This window comes from Pantherophis guttatus, chromosome 1 (genome assembly GCF_059756535.1).
Source record: "Pantherophis guttatus breed Tessera chromosome 1, ASM5975653v1, whole genome shotgun sequence".
Lineage (NCBI taxonomy): Eukaryota > Metazoa > Chordata > Lepidosauria > Squamata > Colubridae > Pantherophis > Pantherophis guttatus.
Genome location: NC_142063.1, coordinates 129283473 through 129307186, shown reverse-complemented (window position 1 = coordinate 129307186; position 23714 = coordinate 129283473). Strand labels below are relative to the sequence as shown.

Here is a 23714-nt window from a genome sequence, read left to right as displayed (position 1 = left end):
GGATCAGACTCAATAAATCATTTAAGAATTAATAGTTCAAATATATCTCTCTTTATTTACACAAGGCATTCTATATTCACTGAATATTCACAGATAGAAGCAAGGAATGAGTGCGTACAGCTCCTTATATATACAATGGGTGGAGCTAGATATGGGAGTGGTGAAGTATGAATACATTAAGAAGTGAAGAATAAATTAACCCCTGATATCCCGTTCATATACTATTTACATATTGGAGAATAAGGCATTTACTTGTGACAGTTTCAGTACAACTAGCCTACAGTGACAGTCTTGGGATTTTCTGGCGGTCTTCTCTCCTAGTGCTCTCAAGATCCGTTGTCAGTTATTTGCTGCTACCAAGCAAAGCGATTGGGCATGGACACACATATCTATACAATACACAATATTGACTGCAAAATATGGGTTACTCTATATATCCTTTTAAATATGTAGTCTTAGCAGCTAAAAATGTATCAGCATATTTTTACAGTGACTGTGTTGGCACATTTACTTCTCAACTCTTCCCCGTTTTATTTTTTATTTGATGTTTTCTCGGATATAGTTTTTTGGGAAACAGCTTTGAAGTCGAACTATATACACGTAGCTGAGATAATAAAGGCGAAGGGTGTTTACCGCGTCCCCCTTTATTAATTCTACCCGCCCCATTTCCTCTTTCAAATTCAAATTCAAGTCTTGCAATCCCTCGGCCGTCTCGGCTAAATAATTAATTGCCACAATTTGCTACTGGTTAATTGCCAGTAATTAATCGTACAGCGCTGTCTCTATTATTCAACTCCCAACTCTTTTCTAAGAGTTGCAACGCAACCAGAACGAGCACAAAACCATTCTGCTTTCCACGGCCGAGAGAGATGTTGTACACTTTGCTGGCCGTCCGTCAACATCTCTTCTCCTTGTCTTCCCCTCCCAGGGTTAGAGAATGGTACGGTCCAAAGCCCTGTTGCCGCTCTAGAACGTCACAGTTGATGAACAGCATAGCAACCGAAGCTTTTGAGGCGGGCGGGCGCGAAGTGGTTTGTCAGCTACAGATCGCACCTGGCCGGTTCACCGGCTCAAAATTCTTCCTCTGTGGAAGGACCTCCGCTCCCGGTAGGTTCGCCGGTCCCTCCAAGCGAAGGACAAAATAAAACTGGGAGGGACCGTGGAGGGGGGCAGGTAATTGAGAGTTTCTGGGTTCCGCTGCAAATGCAAACTCCTCTCCTTCGGAGCAGCGCCTGCCCCCTTTGATCTAGTAGTGGCTTCTTTCTGTTTTGCCTTAAGACTAAAAGTTACCACTTGCACATTTTACTCCAGGTTCTTTCTCCACCTCACCAAAACAGACCAAATATTTTGTGTATTTGTGTGTGTGTACACACACACACACAAATATATAGCAGGGGGCTTTAATTGGAAATGCTAGGCATTACACTGAAGATTTCTTTTTTTTTAGCAAGCATTCTGCTTGCTGCTAAATTATCAGCACTCCACTCAGCTGATTCTTATGTTTAAGCATATGAAGAAGCAAGCTTGCTTTTTTTCTAGGTACCAAGATTGTTAATTATAGTATATATTTTATACTATTTATAAAATTACACATTTTTAAAAAAGGTGTATAATATATTTTTATATTATTTGTAAAATTATATATTTTTAAAAAAGATACACAGGTAGTCCTCGACTTACAACCATTCAGTTAGTGACCGTTTGAAGTTACAAGGGCACTGAAAAAAGAGATTTATGACCATTTTTCACACCATTGCGTTCACAAAAACACAATGGTTTACAACCATTGCAGGATCTCTATGGTCATGTGATCAGAATCCAGGCGCTTGGCAACTGGCTCACATTTATGACGGTTGCAGTGTCCCGGGGTCATGTGATCACCTTTGTGACCTTCTGATAAGCAAAGTCAATTCAAAAGCCAGTTACTAACCGTGTTAGTAACTTAACAAATGTAGTCATTCATTTTACAACTGGAGCAACAAAGGCGTAAAATGGAACTAAACTCACTTAACAACTGTCTTGCGTAACAACAGAAATTTTGGACTCCGTTGTGGTCGTAATTCAAGGACTATCTATAATGCAGTTTGGCCATCTCAACTGTGCCATAATAGAAAAGGAAAGCTCCAGAAACTAACTGGCAGGTGTCCAATTCTGTCTCCATTTCTTGGCCAAGGGAGCCAGTGTTGTCTGAAGACATTTTCAATGGTTATGTGGCCAGCATGAATATATGCCAAAGGCGTACGGAACACTGTTACCTTCCCACCAAAGTGGTACCTTTTAATCTACTTGCATTTGCATGCTTTCGAACTACTAGGTGGGCAGGAGCTGGGGCAAGTAACAGGAGCTCACCCCGTTGCGTGGAGTTCGGCTCTTGAACTTGGACTGTTAGCATCTTTAACTGCTGAGGCATCTATGGCCCATTGCAATCACTATATCTAATGAAGACAACTAAATGGAAAGAAGGAGTAACCTTCTTATGTCACTTTGCTGCCCAGTCGTGTTGAGATTTTAAACCCTTCAGAAGGGTGATGCTACCTGCTGAGGCAAGTCAGTATTATATTTTCTTGGAAGAGAGATATAGAAGGTACGGCACAGCAATAAATTAAAAACTGCACCTTCACTCTTTTTCTTCTCAATACAGGATCTCTTGCTCATGCCTTTTGCCAGCTAACTCAACAACCTAAAGCCATAATACTGTAGAACAAGGCTAGGGAAATAGATTCACGCATCATGTCAACCAGGGTGCATAAAAATCAATGATTTTTTTTAAAAAAAATCAAAAAATCAGACTTTTTTGATTTAAATTGGATTTTTTTGATTTAAATCGGATTTTTTTATTTTTATCGAATTTATTTTAATAAAAAACTTTTGGGGTAAAAATCTATTGTAAGATAGTTTTCTATTTAAGATACATAAATGATTTAGTTTATTGAAATGGGGCTTAGTTATGTAGCATGAGGCTGTATATTCTGCAATACTGAGACTATCGGTGAGTCAACAGTGGGTCAAAGGAGTAGCAGAGATGACAGTTGCTCTTTAAAAATTATGATTTAAATCGAGTTGATTTAAATCAAGCCTTTTTACTAGTGATTTAAATCATGATTTAAATTGTGATTTAAATCAACTCGATTTAAATCAAATCCACCCTGATGTCAACCATACTCTAATGTAATTTGTTTGAAGTTTGAATGTGTGTTTTCAGCCATTGTCACTTGTAAATCAGGTTTTATGATTTGGCATGATGCATAAGCTCAGGCAATTACAATTTACTAGTAAAGTATTGTTAACCAAATTATGAGTTGGCAGAGTGTATGACCTAGCAGTGGGTGAGGGATGACATAGAAACATAGAAAACTGACAGCAGAAAAAGACCCAGTGGTCCATCGAGTCTGCCTTTTGAGTGTTTTATTTGTTTTTGTTTTCTTTTTAATTTATTTATTATTTTTAATTTTAATTATTTTCTTATTATGGGTCATCGCACAGTAAGCCAGATGTTCAGACTGGTTTGGCATTTTTATCAAGTTCTTTCTAAGGACTTGGAATAGGCACATGTGGATGTTTAATGGTATTACAAACATTGTCACAGGTTGTAAGCTGTTCTAAGAACAGCTGTTCTTAGCTGTTGTAAGCTGTCTTTTGCAATTGACTGATAGTGAATTTATCAGTGCTGGTGGTGCTCAAGTGGTGCTCCATTTGTTTTGGGATTTCACCCAAACCTCCTATTTACTGTTCTTTTCTTTTTCCACAGTCATTGTATTTCTATTTGCAGGTCTTTATATTTCTATTTTGCTGTCTCCAGGTACTGCCACATCCACTAGCTAGACCAGTGTCAGCGCATCTTTTCGGCACCAAGTGCCAAAAACTCACACGTGCACATGCCAAAAACTGGAAGAGCATGTGCATGTGTATGCACGCGCCGGAAACCGGAAGATTAGCCGCCCGGTGCCTGCATGCACACCAGGCAGCTGCTCTTCCGGTTTCCAGTGCTCCCAGGCTCGTGAAGACCAGCTGGCCGGTGCGCCAGAACCCAGAAGAGCAATGAGCGATGGCTCACATGCCCAGAGAGATGGCTCTGTGTGCCACTTCCAGCACGTGTGCCATAGGTTCACTATCGTGGATCTAGACTTTTTTGTCTTTTTTATTGAAATTTGTTAAGTCTAGGGTGTTATGTGGCAGGTGCCTGTCTGCTTACTATTATTTTATTTATTTATTTTTGTTGGATGATGGGCCTGTGTTTATCCCAAGCTGGTTTAAACTCAGTTACTGATGACTGATCCACTACCTCTGTTGGAAGTTGATTCCAAGCTTCTACTACTCTTTCTTTGAAGTAATACTTTCTAACAGTACTTTTGAACTTTCCCTCCTGTAAATTTGAGATTATGTCCCTGTGTTCTTGATTTTTGCTTAATAGTGAAAATACTGCCTTCTAGAACCTTATTCACACTCTTAATATATTTAAGGGTTTCAGTCATGTCCACCGCTTTCCCTCCTATCCTGCCGGCTGTACATATTCAGTTCCTCCAATCTCGTCTTAAGTCATTTGGTTAGGTGTAAGAAGTTTTGGCATTGGGATGCTGTTTAATGGTCAGCTTCACATTATAATATTTATTTATTTATTTATTTATTTATTTATCTATCTATCTATCTATCTATCTATCTATCTATCTATCTATCTATCTATCTATCTATCTTCCTGAAAAAGTATTTGTTTCCCTTTGACATTGTGAGGGAATTGGCAGTGACAGCTGTCAAAAAGTCATATTTTGGAAACTGGCGTTTTATAGTTTAATTTTCTGTGCTGAGCCTCAAGCTAGATTTACATTTAAATAATTCATCTTATTCCAATTGGACATATAATTTCTTCTAGGTCCTACTGTGTTTTATAATTATCTTCATTATGTAAACAACTCATTCTAAAGTTATTTTAAACTTTAAATGCTACTGTTATGCCCCGTATTAAATGAATGAAGAAAAAACTGGAAAAGTTAAGATACTTCTAGATATTGCCTGAGGAAAATAATTATCAAATAGACAGATACAGGGGTGAGGGTGGAGGAATCATTTCAAGCTGTGGGCAGCAATCATTTGTTTAATTTCATTGGAAAATCTTACTAATTTGTATACCACATAGCAGTTGAAATAAATATATTGGTGCATGTAGAATTTTTATATGTAGTGGCCTGGTGGCCTGGTTGTGAGGATGCTCACCTCCCACTTGGAAGGTTGAGAGTTCAATCCGGTAGCGGCAGATGTTTCTTTCCTAGGCATAAAGAAAAAATATCTGCTGCAAACTCTACATGGTGTCAGGAGGGGCATCTGGCCAATAAATGCTCAGTTCCATCCGGTTGCCCTGACTCTACTCCGAATTAAGGGATAACAGCAAGCCTGTCAAACTGGCAGCCCGCAGGCCAGATATGGTCCAAACGGTCCACACCCACCCTGGCTCTGCAAAGGCAAAAAACATCCCAATGTGATTGGGTTTGACACCCCTGGATTACAGGGAGGGTTTTTTTATGTTACATGTTTTGTTTCAGGTAACAAGGTACTATCTTTTTGCTATTCTAGAAACCATAAACTCCAACCAGAGGATGGAAGTTGTGAGTAATATTCAGACTGACTTCCACAGCACCAAAGGGTCTTTCAGAAGCCCTCCATCCCTTCTTCTGGACAGCTTTGTGGAGGAGTCCCAGCATACAACTGATGTTCCCCATCACCTCCTGGAATCAAGTGAGTGATTAGTTGACTATTCTCAGGCAGAAAAGAATTGTTGGTTACCTTAATAATCTTGACGAACTTGATTGTTTATCACCTTGGCTTACAGGCAGAGTCTTGTTGCACCTAAATTCATTTCAAAATATAATAATTCAGTAGATTATCACCAGTTGTTGCTGTCTCTGTTAATACCATGCACGCCATTCCTCCCTTGCAATCCACTCCTGAGGTTGGAAGATCCTTCCCAGTGGTTGAGGAAGGGGGAAATTGCCAGTGGAGAACAGAGAATTTCACTGAACTAACAGTCCTCTTTTATATTCTTTCAAGACATATATCATCATGTAAGATAATCTGAATTCGAATATTTTGTTTAGCCAAGTGTGATTAGACACACAAGGAATATTTATCCGGTGCAGAAACTTTCACTGTACATGCAAAGCAACAGAATAATAATAACCACAATCATAATACCAATATGAGGAGATAGTAAACAAGATCATAAGATGGATAAATAATAACACTTCATCCATACATGGGTAAATATACATATATACATGACAGAAACATAGATGGAAACATAGACAGAAACATAGTTTCTGACATTCTAGACATTCATATTGAATGAACAGAGAATATTAATTATTTGTTAAATTTATTGGCTGCCTATCTCACTGTGGGGCTAAACTAGCTTACAATAATAAGAAAATGAAAGGAGCATAAACAGAAGAGAAATAAAATAATGAAACAATAAAACAAATAATGAAAAAGCAACACAACAAGAGTACAACAATATGATAACCAAAAAGATGGACAGGTGGAAAACAGAGAGCGGGGGTGGGGGAGGCAGGGGGGACGACTCTGCCATCAGTCCAGCAGCCACCTCCAGTTTAGAACTCCCCCATTTGATCCCCAGGTTCTTGCGGAAGGATAAGAGGGTGGGAGCAGATTTTAGATCTTAAGATACTCCAAAGCGCAAGCACCGCAGCAGAGAAGGCTCCTGGATCCCAATAGTTGGAGTGGGATCTGAAATAGTCCCTCTCTGTCTATATAACATAACTGAATAATACAATATAATTGATCTGCAGTTGAATCCCATACATAATGCTACCTTAGGATGAAGCCTAATATTGGCCAGAAAAAAAAAGACTGTCAGATTGAGGAATGGGGTAGTTTGTGGTTTGGTAGGCTAAATAGATTGTTTTCGTGTAGGGAAGATCTTGAGATAGATTATATCAGTCTATCTAATATTAGGAAAAAAATAGAATAAAATTAGTTATAGTGAATTCCTGGAGCTATTGTCTGGCTGTGCCAATTATTGTTTTGTTTCCTTTTTTTATTATTTCAGAGATTTATACAAAGCTATTAAGAAATAATGCTATACAAGCTAAACCTGCTATCATGCATTATGGAGGATTTGAGGTAGAAAAACATCATCAGCAAGTGCTAGTAAGTAAGGAAAGAGTTAAGAGCTGATACCCTGAAATGAGTTCAAGCATTTATTAACTTATTTATTATTTACCCACATACATATTTAGGGTGGGTGGCTTAGGGGTTTTAATGTCTTGTTTTTTAATATTGTAATCCATCCTTGGTCACGTATTTGTGAGTTGGGTGGCCATATAAATTTGCTTAATTTATAAATAAATATAGTCCTTATGACTCAAAACCACTTACAATGTATAAAGATAATGACATATATAAAACATAATTTTAAAAGCAATAAATTAATTACTGTTCATAAAAGCTATTGTTATCCTTGGGGGCATGTGATTTTAGAGGGAGGGAGCTGCTCCTGAGAATGCGATTCTCCAAATCCCAGCATCCCACTTGTATTGTATTCTCTTTCTGCTAAGACAGCGTAGGGCAGACAGATTCTACAAAAAGAAGAAAGTCCCAAAGATAATGAGGTCCTAAGGTGTATAAGATGCTATACTCAGGGCTTTGAATTGGCTTCAGAAGCCATAGTCAACCAATGCAGCTCCTGCAGATGGGCATTACCCACCTGAATTGACTAGTGCCAGTTAACAAGCTGTATTCTGTTCCATTCATGTCCTCCACATTAACTTAAATGTTAACCATTTTATCTACATCACTTTCTGTCTGTAATTGTGCCAAAAATACTGACAGGAATATCTTTTTTCTTTCTTTGAATTATTTGCTTTATCCTACAGAAACTGATAAATATTTCCGGAGAAGTTATAAACATCCATATTATTCCGCCAGAAACAAACTATTTCCAGATCAAATATAACAAAATTGTAAGTGTCTGTTCAGTAACCTTGAGAGTGCTCACATTTATTTCGTTTCTTCCTTTTTGAACTTCGCCAAATTGCAAAACAAATAATTTGAAGCCTTCCATAGGAAATTGTTCTGCTCTGTTTTTATAGCAGCGGCTTGTCCCTGGCTTGTCCTTTACAGTAACAGTTGATTTTTGCCCTGATGAATGGCGATACTATTACGACTGCATCCGAATCCATTCTCAGGTAAGAAAAGACAATAGATCTAGGTAGGAACTCTCCTCTCCCTATAAATGCAATTCAAGATAGTGCTGACTGTTCTTGACATCAGCACATACAATGAATATTTTTACTATGCTTAGATTGAAGATTCTTTAGACTCTTTAATGATCAGCTTCTTTTACTAGGTTCTTTGACTGATTTCTTTTCTTCAAGTTATTTTGTTCCAAGGCCAATCAAAAGAGAATGCACCCAGCACCTGGGGGGGTGGGGGTGGGCCAGTGGTGGGTTTCAAAAATTTTTACTACCGGTTCTGTGGGTGTGGCTTGGTGAGTGTGGCATGGCTTGGTGGGCGTGGCAGGGGAAGGATACTATAAAATCTCCATTCCCATCCCACTCCAGGGGAAAGTTACTGCAAAATCTCCATTTCCTTCCAATCAGCTGGGACTCAGGAGGCAGAGAATAGATGGGGGTGGGGCCAGTCAGAATTTTTACTACCGGTTCTCCAAACTACTAAAAATATCCGCTACCGATTCTCCAGAACTGGTCAGAACCTGCTGAAACCCACCTCTGAAATGGACGCTCAAAAGGAATATATACTTCGGCTTAAAATAAAGTAGGTGACGGGTTTCCAGCATTTTTTTTATTGCTTTCCTAGGAACTGGGATGCCTATTTAAAACATTCATGAACATTTTGTAAGATGGAACATGTAAACTAGGTTATCAGCTTTAATACTAATTGTGCTACATGCAGCTTTCATACTAATTGTGATGAACGTTAGTAAATTAGCCAAAATGTGCCAAAAGCGATCGGTAATTATATTAACAGTATTGATCACTTTGGCACATTTTGGCCAATTTATCACAACTTCAACCAAAGCTCAGTTTTATTCCGAATTTCTTCTAGTTACGATTTCTGATTTAGAGATTTTCTTGCAAACCAAGATACTGGTTGCATCCCACCAACTATGCAATACATTTATACATAGTGAATTGTAACTAGGTTTCACGAGGTTTCTTTTTTCTGTTTAGAACTCACGTTTCCAAGTACTTTGGCATCCTGTTTCTTACACCTTTTCTGAATTCAGCATAATATTTATTCTTTTTTAATACAATAATTTTTTATCCAGAAATTTAAAATACAAGCTCCAAAAAAAAAAAAAAAAAAAATCCAAAATAAAACAGTTAGACAAAATGTTTTTTTAAAATGTGCATTAGGAAAGACACACAAACACAGACAGATAGACAGATAAACAGAGAGACAGACTGACTAGAGATAGATATAGTCTCCCTACTTGAATACTGATAAATATATTGCAGCAATAATAGTTTCTGCCCCTTGCAAAGCAGGCCTACAATTAAATAAATAAATTTCTGCAATCTATTTACTTCTAATTTAACCTGTCATCTATCTACTACCATATAGGTAAGGAAAGGTAGTTAACAGGAAAATTAAACAGCAAGATTAAACATCAAAGCCCTCTGTTAACAATCTAATGTTGTATTTAACTCGTAGAAAGTAAATGTTTCTCACCCTAAAAGAAATAGCATGGTGTACATGCATGTGTGCATGCATGCAAGTGGAAAAATTCAGATCATGTTAATTTTGGGTGTCAAAACTTCAAGAACAGGCATGGTAATAGGTTTAGTCCTCCCAGGTCTTAAATCTAGGAAGATAATATAAAATTAGGCTTTCATATGCTGTATGTTTTATATTAACTGGGAATTAAAATATCCCCATAATTATTTAAGTCATTATGAGCAGTGTAATCTTAATGGTGTAAGAGAGCAGAACTAGTTTCCCCCTAGATCACAATTCTCCTGAGACTGTCTGTATCCTTCTCTTCTTTTCTTCTCAGGGAGATGAAACTTTGCTGATCCCTCTCCATGCCTATCCTGTGATGAATAATGTAGATTTTCCAGCCTACATTAATTTGTCGGATGTTCCTTTGGGACAATGGCAAGTGGCTATTAAAGCAATAACTTTTCTTTCATCTCTTCTTCATGCATGATAAAAAGAATTGGCATAATTAGACTTTGGCCGGTGGGCAGCGAAAGAACAGAATGCCTCATCTACAGCAATGATTCAATCAGGAAATGCAATTGAAGTTGTTTTTATTCTCAGCATATTTATATATTTTTCATTTGGTGACGAGGCACTGTGAAATGTAATTCTGGAATTACTTTGTAAAATTATTGATAGCTATCACACCCTAGTTGTGTTTGTTCACTGATGACTCTGAGAACTTTTGCAAAGAGAGAAAATGAAAGTGGGAGACTAAAATTCTAGATAATATTTTTGTTTTCTGGAGCCTTACATCTTTTAAGAAAATGTGATTGGTGGGGAAGTATTCCTCTCTTTTTTTTTATTTTCCCCTGATCTTACTGTTTTGAAAAAAAAAAACAGGATTTGTTTCATCTTTTTCTCTGGGTTTGTTTGTTTGTTTTATTAAATTTATATACCGCCCTACTCCCGAAGGACTCAGGGCGGTGAATAGGCACAAAATAAATACAAAAGTTAGAAACATAATTAAAACCAAATTAAATAATTTAGCCCGAGACAATTAAAAATCCCAATAATTTAAAACAAATTAAAATTTCAATTTAAAAATTTAAAAGAAAGGGGAGAAAATTAGGCCAGGCCGGCTTGCTGGAATAGGAGGGTCTTAAGAGCACGGCGGAAAGTGTGCAGAAAGTGGGTAAAGCATTCTCATCTGAACATCTTTATATTGGTAGGGATAAATGATTATATATGGAGAAAGAATATGCCTATGGATAACTGCTATGAAATAATAGTGTGTTCGTAGTATAAACTGAGTAGAATTACTGCTCCCTGAATTTACTGTAGTTGCTTTCTTGCAGATGTTTCATTACTCAAACTAGGTAACATTATAATGATGATTTTACCTAGTTTGGGTAATGAAACATCTGCAAGGAAACAACCAAGTTCAGAGAGCACCAATGACCCCTCATTTCATTCCTGAACTGCAAATGTTCTCTTTTATGAGTAGTATAACTTGGTAGTAGTAGTAGTAAGTTTTATACTCAAATATACTGTACCATCCCTGCCTGTTGAAGGGAGCCAGTTTACCTGCAGTTCATGATGCCAACTTCAATTGTATATTCAGGCATTGAACTTCTTTTCTGTTGTAGAATCAGATGTATACATAATTGGAAAAAATTATATAAAGAGGTTTTTGTGTTCCCTGTGCTGTAAATTTCACATATCTCTTTTTGGAGCAAGGTCTGAAATTTATGGCAGCCCCGCCTATCTCTAGCTTTCAGGATACTCCTGCATTATTTCTTGAGAATGTTCAAATTCTCCATCTAATATACTTGTTAAATGGACAGAGAATTATTTCTGAGTGCATCTGAGTAGGATTAAGGGGTTAGATTTTTTTTGGTTGTTTTTTTACTTTTAAATCTTACATTTTATTTTATTTTTTCCATTAGAAATTCTGTCTGTTTTTCCCTTTTCTTTCCTCCTGCTTTGATCCTTGGCAATACCCTCTATACATCCATGGCTTCAATTATTTGCAAAGGAAAGAAATGCTTCCCAGGTTGAACTTCTTAAACGCCCATCAAAAAAAAAGATACTATTGTTGGTATTCACACAAACAAGAAAGACAGAAAGAATTGTTTTTAGGAAGTACTGTATGTAAACTGCATTCCATTGTAATCGGCTAGACAGGATTCAAGTGAGACAGTTTATTTATATTGGAGTTCATGGAATGAAATAGACTTAAATGGAGAATATTCAGAATTTTTTTCCCTAAATAATAGTGAAGCAGGAATTGCTATCTGCACAGAAAAGTAAACTTGGGAAAAAATTATGAGATACTCAAGAACCTACAAATTGAAGCTACATGCTAGTTATAATAGCATTGGATTTTATGGAGGAAGTCCATTCCCTGAAGCTCCATTGCCTAATGCCCGCCTAGAGGGTCATGGCAGAATTGCATTCAGTGCTTCACCCTTGCATTCCATACTAAGTAAAGCTTAGTTATTGATTTAAGCTGCTGTCCTAAACAAGAAATGAACTCATGCACATAAACATATCAATTATTAAACAAGGCTTTATAAATATGGTACCGTATATGCAGTATATATTACAAGTAAGAGTCAAGCTATAGATTTAGTTGTCCTCAATTCTACCCTTTTTGGTAAAGAAATCTAATTTCCAAATGTCCCTTGTTCATTTTTATTATTCATGTCATTCCACTTGAAAAATCCCATTAACAGAAGTGAAAAATTGTAGTCTTATATCCGCAGCCATTAGTGATTTTTTTTCCAGACTACTTTCCAGAATTAAATTTACCGAATTAAAAACGTGCAGTTTCATAGACTTTGCTGTGTTTTAAAAACAGAACAAAGTCTGTGAGGTTGCATGTTTTTGAATCGCAACAAGTAATGAATATTGCAGACCTATTAAAGAAGTAAGCCTCACTGAATTCAACAGGATTTCAGGGAGGTGGATGGAATAGAAATATGAAATAAATAAATTACAGCCGTGAAGGTTTAATTGTTAATTTTTAAAAAGGAAGAATATTTAAATTAAAATCAAGTGAGGTCTGTTTTTTTACTCATGAAAACAGGAAGCTGCTTTTTCTTTTATATGAATTTATAATGCAAAAGCTCAAACCTCACTAAAATAAATTACATACATACAGAGGTAAATGCATATGTGTTTTCAATTATTAATACGAGACTGCCAACTTTCATAAAATATGAAATCATAATTTATCTAATATAGTTGCTTGATTAGGGCTGCATATTCATGTAGCTCATTCTCCAGTAACTAAATAAAATTTGGGTGCAAATCATTTAAATTGGAACAGGCTTTAATTTAACATATGGCAGGCATTATTTTGAAAATTGCTCTCCTGTTTACAGGTTCCGTATTTTATGCCATCATATCAGCATATTTTCTGCCATGCTACTGCTGGAATGATAATATTAAAAATTTGAATATAATTATTTGCTATTTGGTCCTGTTCTCCTTTTTCAGTAAGTCCTATGTGATCCCACTGCAGTGTAGCTGCCCCATAGATTTTGAGTTTCAGATTGAGTACCTTCAATCCCACAAAGCCTTTACTGTACAACCCATGTCAGGTAAGTTCTGAAAGGGAAGCCGTGATTCATGAATGTTTGGAATTTTACATAGTAATATGAATGAATGAATGAATGAATGAATGAATGAATGAATGAATGAATGAATGAATGAATTTTAAATGGCTATCTCCCAGTATGATTTCATGTGTCACCTTAAGTCCTCCCAAGTTCTGTTTGATTTTCACTGAGCATGTTATGTGAACCTATCCATAGGTTCTAATTTATACACCAAAGCAAATCAACTTACCATGTATATACTTCCTTCCTACTCTGCCTTGATAATGGGGACATTTGCTCAAGCATAGATTTTCGAAATTCAGATGGTCTTCCCAAAACTTAGCCTGCCTTGGATGCCAGTCTCCGTAGGATAGGAATGGTTCACAGACCCTCTTTTTGTAAAGCTAACCAAAACTGACCTTTCGTAATCAAAACATTTTATGTTGATTTTAAATCCTCTGCATCAATGTGTCCAGACATTGGAATGAACAATAAGAAAAATAATGGGAAGGATTTGAAAAAGCATGAATTAGGAAAGCCATATCATGAACTTCTTAGAAAGCAGTCCTAACTGAAATTCAAGGGGAAGCAATGTACTCAAAATTTTCAAAACCCACCAATTCACACAGGCAGAAGTACTTTTCTTGGGCTTTTCAGTGCAGTGGATCTAATTTTGGGGAAATTGACCCTACCCGCCAATTGAAAATAGCATAATGATCTGAAGGAGATGGGCAGTTCAGAAATATGAAAACTAATTAAATTAAATGTATTATATTAGCTCTAAATTGATTATTTGGGAAACTTGATCCAAGTCTTTCCAGGGAAACAAGAGGCTTTTGAATTCAAAATAATTTAGTTCCAAGCTACTTTTATTCCAGAATCATCTTTCGGTACATTGGGCCACAAGGACAGCCAATGTATGATATGTACAAAGGTTCAGAGAGGAGACATGTTAATTCTTTAGAAAGCAATCCAAGTAGTTGAAAGTTGCTTTGCGTAGCAATATTTTCCAATTAGCTGATCAAAATATTTTCTCTCTTGCAGCACCCGGAACAATACACACACACACACACACACACACACAGAGAGAGAGAGAGAGAGAGAGAGAGAGAGAGAGAGAGAGAGAGAGAGAGAGAGAGAGAGAGAGAATATTTAGACAGGAAAAGAATAGCAGATTTTTAGAATAAGTACATTAACTCCAACATAACATTTTGTTTGTTCATTACAGGAATAATTCCAGCCAGTGGGAAAACAGAAGTGATGGTTACATTTGCACCTTTTGAATATGGGACAGCCCAAATAAAAATCCAGTTGTGGATTTCGCAGTTTAACTCAAAACCTTACAGTTGTACATTCACGGGAACATCTATTCCACACCTAAACTTTATGTACGTGAAGCTCATAATGTTTTGAATATTAATTAACAGAGATCTTTATTAGATAATATTTGCAACTGAGGGTTACGTATTCAAAAAAACTATATCAACTGAGTAGGTCTAACTCCCAAAAACATCATGTTGAAAATGTTAATTACATTTATCTCCCATTGAAATTGATGTGCTATAAAATATCAGTCCTGGTTAAACTTTTTTTCTTTTTTTTTTGCATTGCAATCCGTAGATGCTTGCCTCAGTGATAGTTTGACTACTAGACCATGTTTATCAAGAATCTTAGTTAGTGGATTCTGGACCAGTGAAAAAATAACATTGTTCAACCATGCTTCCTGTCACTTAGGCTAGTAGAGGAAAGTAGCAAAACTGAACTGTTTCACAAAATAATTGTCCACCGAGAACAATGGCTGGAGGGGAAATTTAGGTGAAAAGTTTCATTTGAGTTGTAAGACAGCATGTCAGCAACAGAATCACTTAATATACAGGTAGTTCTTGTTTAGTGACCATTTGGAGCTACAATGGCACTGAAAAAACTGACTTATGACAATTTTTCACACTTATGACCGTTGTACCAGCCCCATGGTCACGTGATTTACATTCAGATGCTTGACACCTGTTTCATATTTATGACAGTTGCAATGTCCCTGGGTCATGTGATCACCTTTTGGGTCCTTCTGACAAGCAAAGTCAGTGGGGAAACCAGATTCACCCAACAATCATATTAAATCATGTTTAACTAACTGAAGTGATTCACTTAAGAAATGTGGCGAGAAAAGTCGTAAAATGGGACAAAACTCACTTAACAAATTTCTCACTTAGCAACATAAATTCTGGCCTCAATTGTGATCCTAAGTCGAGGACTACCTGTAAAAAGAAACAAATGGAAGTAGGTCATTTTAAAATGGTTCACTAGTCATAGGCCCCTTCCACCTGCAAGGGACTCACTAATATTGGCATTTCACGTCCCTGCTAGCTTATGGATTCCAGTTGTCTTCAGAAATTAAACTGATTAACTCAAGATAATTAACACAAGTTAATCAACTCAGCTCCAACACCAGAGGAAACACTGTGATGATAGTACCTCCTCTAAACTTGTGAAATAGCTTACACATTGTTGAGAATGTCAGCCTCATCTGTCTCCTGGATTCCCTCTCCTCCTCCTCCTCCTCCTCGAAGCCATGGAGCTATGACTTCTCCTCAATCCTAGCTGCACAGAGAAGTAGCTTTATTGTTCCCTAAAGAGAGGTCAGCTTGCTTCCCTCCCACTCCTTCCCTCATTGTTTAGCTAATGCAGCATGACATGTGATGGAGACAAGCAGTAGAAAACCAGCTGTTTCCTCTTTTTGATACTCTCTTTATAAACTGGCTGCAGGAAGCATTGACAAGTGCCAAGAGGGTACACATTATCATTAGAGTGATGAGGGCAAAGATGATGTCTGTGAGGAAAGAAGTCATAGTATTTCAATCAGGAGAACATCATTCCAGAAACATTCAATCATATCTAAGCCTTCAGAGCTCCAGGGAGAAAGCTGCCCTTGACATTTAAAGAATGGACTGTTTTGGAGTAATAAACCAAACAAGCCAGTTTGAAATAAATAATATGCAAAGATTTTAATTGCAATTGAGTCTGGAGAAGTGATATTGCGTTCCACGCCATTGAAGCAGTTTGCCAATTTTGGCCTCAGATTTCAAGAATCCCCATAAAGTATGTTTCAAAGGGAGAAGCGTTTCCTACAAGATTTTTTTCCTCCAGTCCAAATGAAAATCTGAGTTGGAGAACAGTTTTGGCCTCCCCCTTGGTTACCGCCACCACATTCCATTATTTCCCAAGTCTACTGGTGCTACACTCTAGCACAGGGGTGGGGAACTATGGCCCTTTTATGACTTGTGAACTTCAACTCTCAGAATTCCTGAGCCAACCATGCTGGCTTAGGAATTCTGGGAGTTGACATTCACAAGTCATAAAGGGACCATAGTTCCCCACCTCTGCTCTAGCACATCCCTTTCTTTTTCCTCAAAAATAGCAGGAACCGGTTTAATGTATACGGTGAAAAGGGAAATGTCTCCGTTTGTGCTGTATAATTTGAACTGAGTTCTGTGTGTGCTATGAATGTATGTAATTTTCCCAAGGGATCCTCTCTTTACTAGAGCTTTACCTTTTTAGAACAATATTTCATTACCCAGATAATAAAGCTAATGTGTTTCTTCCCTCCCCCCCTAAATTTCTATACTCCCCCCCCCCCCCAAATTCCAGAAGAAGAGATTTGGAGAACCAAGAGTCAGTTTTGCAAAGAATACCAAAGTCTGCTGAAAAAGCAGTGTTGTGCCTGCCACAGAAAACACGATCACCGAAAGACAAAAAGCCCAGGCCGCTACAAAAAGGACAGGTACAGAATGGACAAAGATAAATTGTTGCTATAAAGGAAGGAAATAACATTCAACAGTCATTTTGACATAGCCTATTTATTTTCGTAGACTATTGAATATAAAAACTTGAGGTTCCCTGTTGATTTGTCAAATCCTTACGCTGTGGGAACAGTTTTGATTCAGGAACCAGGCAAATTGAAGATTAAACATTTAAGGGAAGGTAATAACTTTTATTATTATTGTTTGGTCACACAATCATCCAAATATTTAGACTCGATTTGGCATTTTTATCCACCAATCAAGTCCTACTCAAAGATAGTTAGGCAGATGTTGTTTGATGGTGTTAAAAGTCTCGTCGCAGGATGGAAGCTGTTCTAGTTAAAATTGCTTTTTGCAATTAACTGACAGTGATTTTTGTCAATTCCAATGTATGTTCTTACTATACTTAATTATATATTTTATCCTGCCCTATTATATAGTTTAAATTTATTTTACCAAGGACTCCACAAATTTATCATATATATAATAAATTAGCATTTATTGTGTGTGTGCACATATGTGTGTGTGTGTGTGTGTCAATCGTGTAGGAAGTAATATAAAATGTATTTAATGATAATATAATTACATAAATTATCTTAGGATGCTCCTGATATCAGTGCAGTGTTTTGAAATCTTGCAACTTCTCAATAATTCTGCTTCTTTCAGATATTTAAGAATGGGAAATATGCTTAATGCTACCCTTTTAATATCCTGATTAACCGTTTTTTATTTCTGTGTTATGCAGTCCTAGGAGGACAAGGTGATGGAGGAACTAAAACACGACAGATAAAAGAAGCCGTTTTTCAACTAAAAGTCAAACAGGATATACAAGAAGAGGAAATTAATCAACTTAAGTGGTGAGTGATGGCACACTTTATACCAAATGGGCAGGAAGTTAAAATAACTCTTCCAATCAAATCATTCTGCCAGTTAGCATATTAATAAAAGAGGTTTTGCAATAAAAGTTACATACTTATCATTTCTCAGTTTGTCAGTTTGATTACATGTTCTAAAATTGTGGTTAGTTGTTTCACTGTAGGTAAGCAGCAGATACCAATAAAAGTGGGAAGGAACATTTTTTAAACTGTTGGTGGCCTTGTAATAACTCTAGGTGTAATAACACATACATCCAAGGATAATAAAGAGGCTTGATAGAGGTTTTAGAATAATGTGAAAAAGCAGAAATAATAAGAGGGAATAATAAATAATCAAGTGTATTGCTTGATCATTTGATTGATTGATTGATTGCCTTAACATGAACAGAAGCATTTTTGCCAAGCCACCAATGGGTACAGTCAATTGACTAGATTAACACAATGCTCTAAGACTTTAAAAAATGTAAAAACAAATCCGGGCAAAGTATAAGATGTTAACCTAATCTATTACTTTCAAACCATGATTTGTGGTTTACTGCACTCTGTGAATCCAGCCATTATGATATGTTTAACAACCAGAGTTGAAACAAGCCATGATTTTACATATGTATGAATTAACCATTATGATCTTTGACCTGGCTTGTCCATTATTAATTACAAGTCCCACAGTTCTAAATTTGTGAAAACCCTATGAAGCATAAGTCAGCCAAGCATTTTACAGTTGGGTGACTTCAGGAGAACAAATTTAAGTTAATTTCGTTAACTAAAATAAGTGGATTTTTAAAATGTTCAACTCTAGAATATTGTTATCCATCCTGTCGCCTCACTGTCAGTCATGTGCATCAACATGATTGGTTGATTGATTTGATGTGTGTAGTGAAGTGACAGCAGGTCAGTGGACAGATAATCTACAAAAGTCATTTTTATATTACCAGTAGGTTTATTTTTCTTCAGATGGAAGGATTGTTGGTCAAGAGGGCTTTGTCTGATCTTTTTTTTTTTTTTTTACTAAAACTCTTCTTCTTTTGAATTTCAAACATAGGCAAGTTCATTTAGGTAAAGATCCAATATGTCCAACTCTTCAAAAGCAAATCCTTGAAGATCGACTGAAAGAAGAAGAAATTTACAAGGTGAGTAGAGTATTATAATGTATAAAAATAACTCCTGGCTTTATATATCTATGGAGATTCTCAATAATTCAGGTCATGGTTGTCCCAAAGATGATTTTTTTTTTCCAAAAGGCAACTGGACTTTCTTGGTGTTTGCTTTGAAAACCTTTCGCTTCAGGAACTGAAAAACTTTCTTGGATGAGAAGCAAAACGTTTTCCAAGAAAACACCAAGAACGTCCAGTTGCCTTCGGAAAAGAAACAGCTTTGGGACTCTGGCTTCATATATTCTGGGAAATATCAGGAGAGTAGAATAATTTTTTTAGACTAAAGAAAATGGGATCTTATCTTGAAACACAGCAGACATCATCGTTGCTGCCATAATCTTTTGTATATCTTACTCTTATTTTTAAAAATGGTTTATTTTCCTAACTCCAGAGTTCACATGCAATGTCAAAAGAAAAGAAGAGAAATGGGGATAGTCTGCTGGACAATCCCTTTGGGAACATCTATCCATAGTCTCTTCTGGTTTGGCTCCAAAGATAGCACTACTGCTTTATTTCTTTTCGAGTCCTTCATTTTGTATATGTCAGATTGCACTTGGATGATATCCTGTCCCATAGAAAAACATGAGCTCTTCTGTGAAACCAGAGATCTGTCGCTTTCCAACCCTTTGTTTTTTATTTCTATTCTTTATTACAATTCTGTGGGTCCCATCATCTCCGACATCTTCTCTCAATTTATTTTTTCCGAAAGATAGCTCTCTATACCAAGCCAGTTTTCCTTGAAAGAGTTATTTTTTAATGAACAGCAGGGATGTGGAACTGGATAGTTGGTGTTATAATTACAATCCCTTCCTAAGCACTTTGAAATGATTATTAGGGCTGTACAGCAATCCAGACTGAAAGTGGAAAATTGCTTGGCTTTGTTGGACTACGATGGCATAAGGCCAGGAAAAGGTGCTGCTTCACTAAGAGCCAACACCAACTTGATGGCACATGATCAGCCTTTAAGAAAGTATCAACGGATATTTATTTGAGCTTCCATGCAGATTCCAAATCACCTTTTCATCGTCAAGTGTAGCTTGTTGCAGGGCTTTGATTATTCTCCCTGAGGCCTGATCTTACAGTTCTGAAAGGAATCCCATTGAACATAGCTGGATTTCATTCTGAATAGGTTGAAGATCTTCGATTTAAGATTGCTTTCAGCTGTATAAAATGATCTAAGGAATCTACGTATCATCTGCAATCCCTTTTTTTTCCCTTTTAATTGTTCTAATTAAAATCCCTCACTTGTCAGTATCTATCTCTGTTAGATACCGGTAGTCCACAATTGGGATGGGAATTTCCATCACGTCGATAAGCAAATCAGATTTCCCCGATTGACTTTGCTTGTTGGAAACGGATTGGGAAGATACAGACCATGATCATGTGACCACAAAACATTGCTACCATTGTAAAGGCAAGCTAGTTGCCAAGTTGCCTGAATTGTGATCCCAGGACCAGGCGGGTGGTGTGACAGATGTAACGGGTCAAAAGTGACTTTTTCAAGTAGTTCTGAGAAGAAACATTTTGCGATAGCTTAAAGAGAAAAAGAGTCATATATAAATGTCTGTGGACAATTCTCAGTCATCCAGGTCGTGGTTTCCCCTTTTTGAAAAGGCAACTGGACTTCGCTTTTTCCTGGAAAACGTTTCGCTTCTCATCCAAAAAGCTGCTTCAGTTCTTCAAGGTCTTTGCCTTCAAGGAAAAACAAAGTCCAGTTGCCTTTTGAAAAAGCACTTTTAGGTCATATATAGATCTCATTAGATTCCTGGGAACTATAATGTTACTATTAAATTTTCACTTCTGGAGAAAAGCAATGATGCTACAATATTTGGAGCTTTGTGTCTGAAAACAGCCCTATCCTGTCATGGGAATTAAGAGACTTGGACTGTCCAGATGTTTTAGACTTCAATATCTTCTAGCTCCAACCAATATGATAATTGCAAAGACATGTTGGAACTGTAGTCTAAAACATCTGGCAGGTTGTATGTCTATTCCTGCTCTACATTCACAGCAGTTTGTGCTTGGATGGTAATAGCAACCTTGGCATGCAACATTTTGCTAATCAGCTCTGCTCGTATTACTAAACACAATGCTTTTGATTGATATGTTTTATTCATTCATTCCTTTATGGTCCAAACTAGATTAAAAGAAGAGACCCCATTCTGGAGAAGGAATTTGAAAGAAAGCATATTGAAATCTCTCTGAAACGTATCGTCCGACACATCAGTGAGGTATGGATTTGTTAAAAAGGCTTAAAAGTAGATGGAATTATACTTTAAAATTAATATATACAAGTAAATGTTTATGTCCATTGTCAGGCCCTCTTGTCACAATATTAACGGATGGAGAGGTCTAGTTGTTTGGAGTTGCACAAGTGAGAATTAGATTAGTATTGCACAAGGATCAGATAGAAGATAGGTTTAACGGGATTCTCCTAGATTTAACTCATGTGAAGTTGGTAAAAAAAGAAAGAAAGAAAGAAATTACATTGTCATCATAAATCTTTGATTATGATTTAGATTAGATTTTTTAAAAAAAATTCATTCTTTAGTTTTACTTTTAATAAATTTCTCTAGCCACCTTCCTCCAGATGTGCTGGATTTTTAACTCACCATAATCCCCACCTAACAAATTCAGGGGAACTGAAGCTTAAAACATCTGGAGAAAGCAGGTTGAAGAATGCAGAGTTTAGAACGTCAAAGATAAATCCATTTACAAGTAGTCCTTGACTTAACAACCACGATCGAGCCTCAAATTTCCATTGCTAAGCAAGACATTTAAGTGAGTTTTGCTCCATTTTATGACCTTTCTTGCTATGATTGTTGAGTGAATCACTGCTGCTGTTAAGTTCGTAGCAACGTTAAGCTTCCCCAATGACTTTGCTTGTTGCAAAAGGGGGTCACATGACCTTTGGTCAGTGCAACTGTCATAAATACATGCCAGTTGCCAAGTATTTTGATCATGTGTCCGTGAGGATGCTACCAACATTCATAAATGTGAAAAACAGTCATAAGTCACTTTTTTTCAGTGCTGTTGTAACTTCAAACAGTCACTAAGTGAATGGTCGTGAGCTGAAGTCTACCTGTAGTTATTAATAGGTACTGCTTAAGGAAGCTTCAGGGTCCTCCTTTTGTATTTTTACTGCTTACCACTTTGGGTGTTAAGGAAGATAAAAAGTTCAGGATTGCTGAGATGTAATGTTCCATTGTTAAATTAGATGTAATAACATTAAATCGGTAGTATCATTGGTTAAAATTCAAAACTCTGAACATTTATGGCTGCAACTTTCTTTTCTTGTCTGCCAATAGCGTCCCCAATTTCAGCCTACTTTTGACCTTCTGCTTAATAATCCTTGGTATCACAAGCACAGAATTCAGCAGCGATTCCAACAAGCTGCACGAAAGGTACTGAAACAAAATTGCTGCAGGTAAATACACACATGCAGATACCAGCTGCAGATATACTTATTCATTTTTGCCCAGCCTTTTTCTGATCCTATAGATATATGGTACCTGATCAATTTGCCTAAGAGATGAGCGCTTTTTAAAATTGTACTTATTGGAGCTATTGTAGATTCACAGTGTTTACCTGCATGAATAGAGTTGTGTATCTTCAGCCCAGAAAAACTTTCCATTTAGTTGAAGTGGAAAGGGTGGATCTATATTTATAATTTGCTTAGGACTAAACTGTGGAGTTCTGTTGCCCCCCCCTTTTTTTAGTACATATAATACAATCGTATAAATATGCTGTAGATTTTATTTTTCATAAAATAGAAACGTCATCCTTCGTATTTTGCTTCAGTATGAAAAGTTCTAAGTTCTGATTAAAATCAACAAGTCTGAGCATTAAAATGAAGGAATTCCAATATATATTATAAAGCTATTATAACCTTTAACATTCGCAACACTTGGCTCTAAATTTTTTAGATATCTGTTGACTGATAAATCTTCAAGTTTAGAAAAAATGTATTTCAATTTTCAATAAGCAAAGGCTCTGCTAAATTAAAATAATTTGAAATATATAATCTCAGTTTAGTCAGTATTAATACTGTTTTGTGCATTTCACGAACTCTCTATGCAATTATAATAATGTTCAGTATCAAAGAATAATATCCTATTATCGAAGAATAATATCCTATTATCAAAGACCAAAAAAATTATCATAATTCAATTCTTGATTTTAACAAGACATTATATTTATTTTCCCCACACTGGTCATACTCTTCTGCTGATCAAATTGTATTTCAAAAAATTCATGCTATTAACTACTTTTAATCTGCTATTGCAGTTGTTATGTTTACTCTTTTCAATACAGTGCTACCTTTTGAGGTAACTATTTGGCGAAATTAACATGAAATTTCCCCAAATAAATAAATAAATAAATGACGATAATAAAAACTTCCCCCTGTACTTTCTGCTTTTTAATTGGCTCAGACTAGCTATCATGGTTATGAAGCTTAACTGACTGGGTACCATGTTTTAATTTGACAAATTATGACTAGTAATTGTCTAGTAACCAGTATCAGAATATTTACTATGGAAAGTTTTGTGCTCCCTTAATCATTTTGTTCCTATAATTTTGGAAGCTTATTTTTAGAAATTTGGGTGTTCA

The 23714-nt window shown here is 36.5% G+C and overlaps 1 protein-coding gene across 1 annotated transcript in view; it reads left to right on the top strand.

The window, feature by feature from the left end:
* Positions 1 to 998: 998 nt before the first annotated feature.
* Positions 999 to 23714, top strand: part of CFAP221 (cilia and flagella associated protein 221) — a 34896-nt gene continuing 12180 nt past the window's right edge. The window contains exons 1-14 of the mRNA XM_034423507.3: positions 999 to 1107; positions 5566 to 5727; positions 7058 to 7158; positions 7884 to 7970; positions 8100 to 8195; positions 10028 to 10128; positions 13177 to 13280; positions 14506 to 14665; positions 16923 to 17055; positions 17144 to 17255; positions 17820 to 17931; positions 18992 to 19079; positions 21245 to 21334; positions 22412 to 22507. Coding sequence (XP_034279398.2) covers positions 5589 to 5727; positions 7058 to 7158; positions 7884 to 7970; positions 8100 to 8195; positions 10028 to 10128; positions 13177 to 13280; positions 14506 to 14665; positions 16923 to 17055; positions 17144 to 17255; positions 17820 to 17931; positions 18992 to 19079; positions 21245 to 21334; positions 22412 to 22507 — 1419 coding nt within the window. The 5' untranslated portion in view covers positions 999 to 1107; positions 5566 to 5588. The remainder of the gene's footprint in view (positions 1108 to 5565; positions 5728 to 7057; positions 7159 to 7883; positions 7971 to 8099; positions 8196 to 10027; positions 10129 to 13176; positions 13281 to 14505; positions 14666 to 16922; positions 17056 to 17143; positions 17256 to 17819; positions 17932 to 18991; positions 19080 to 21244; positions 21335 to 22411; positions 22508 to 23714) is intronic.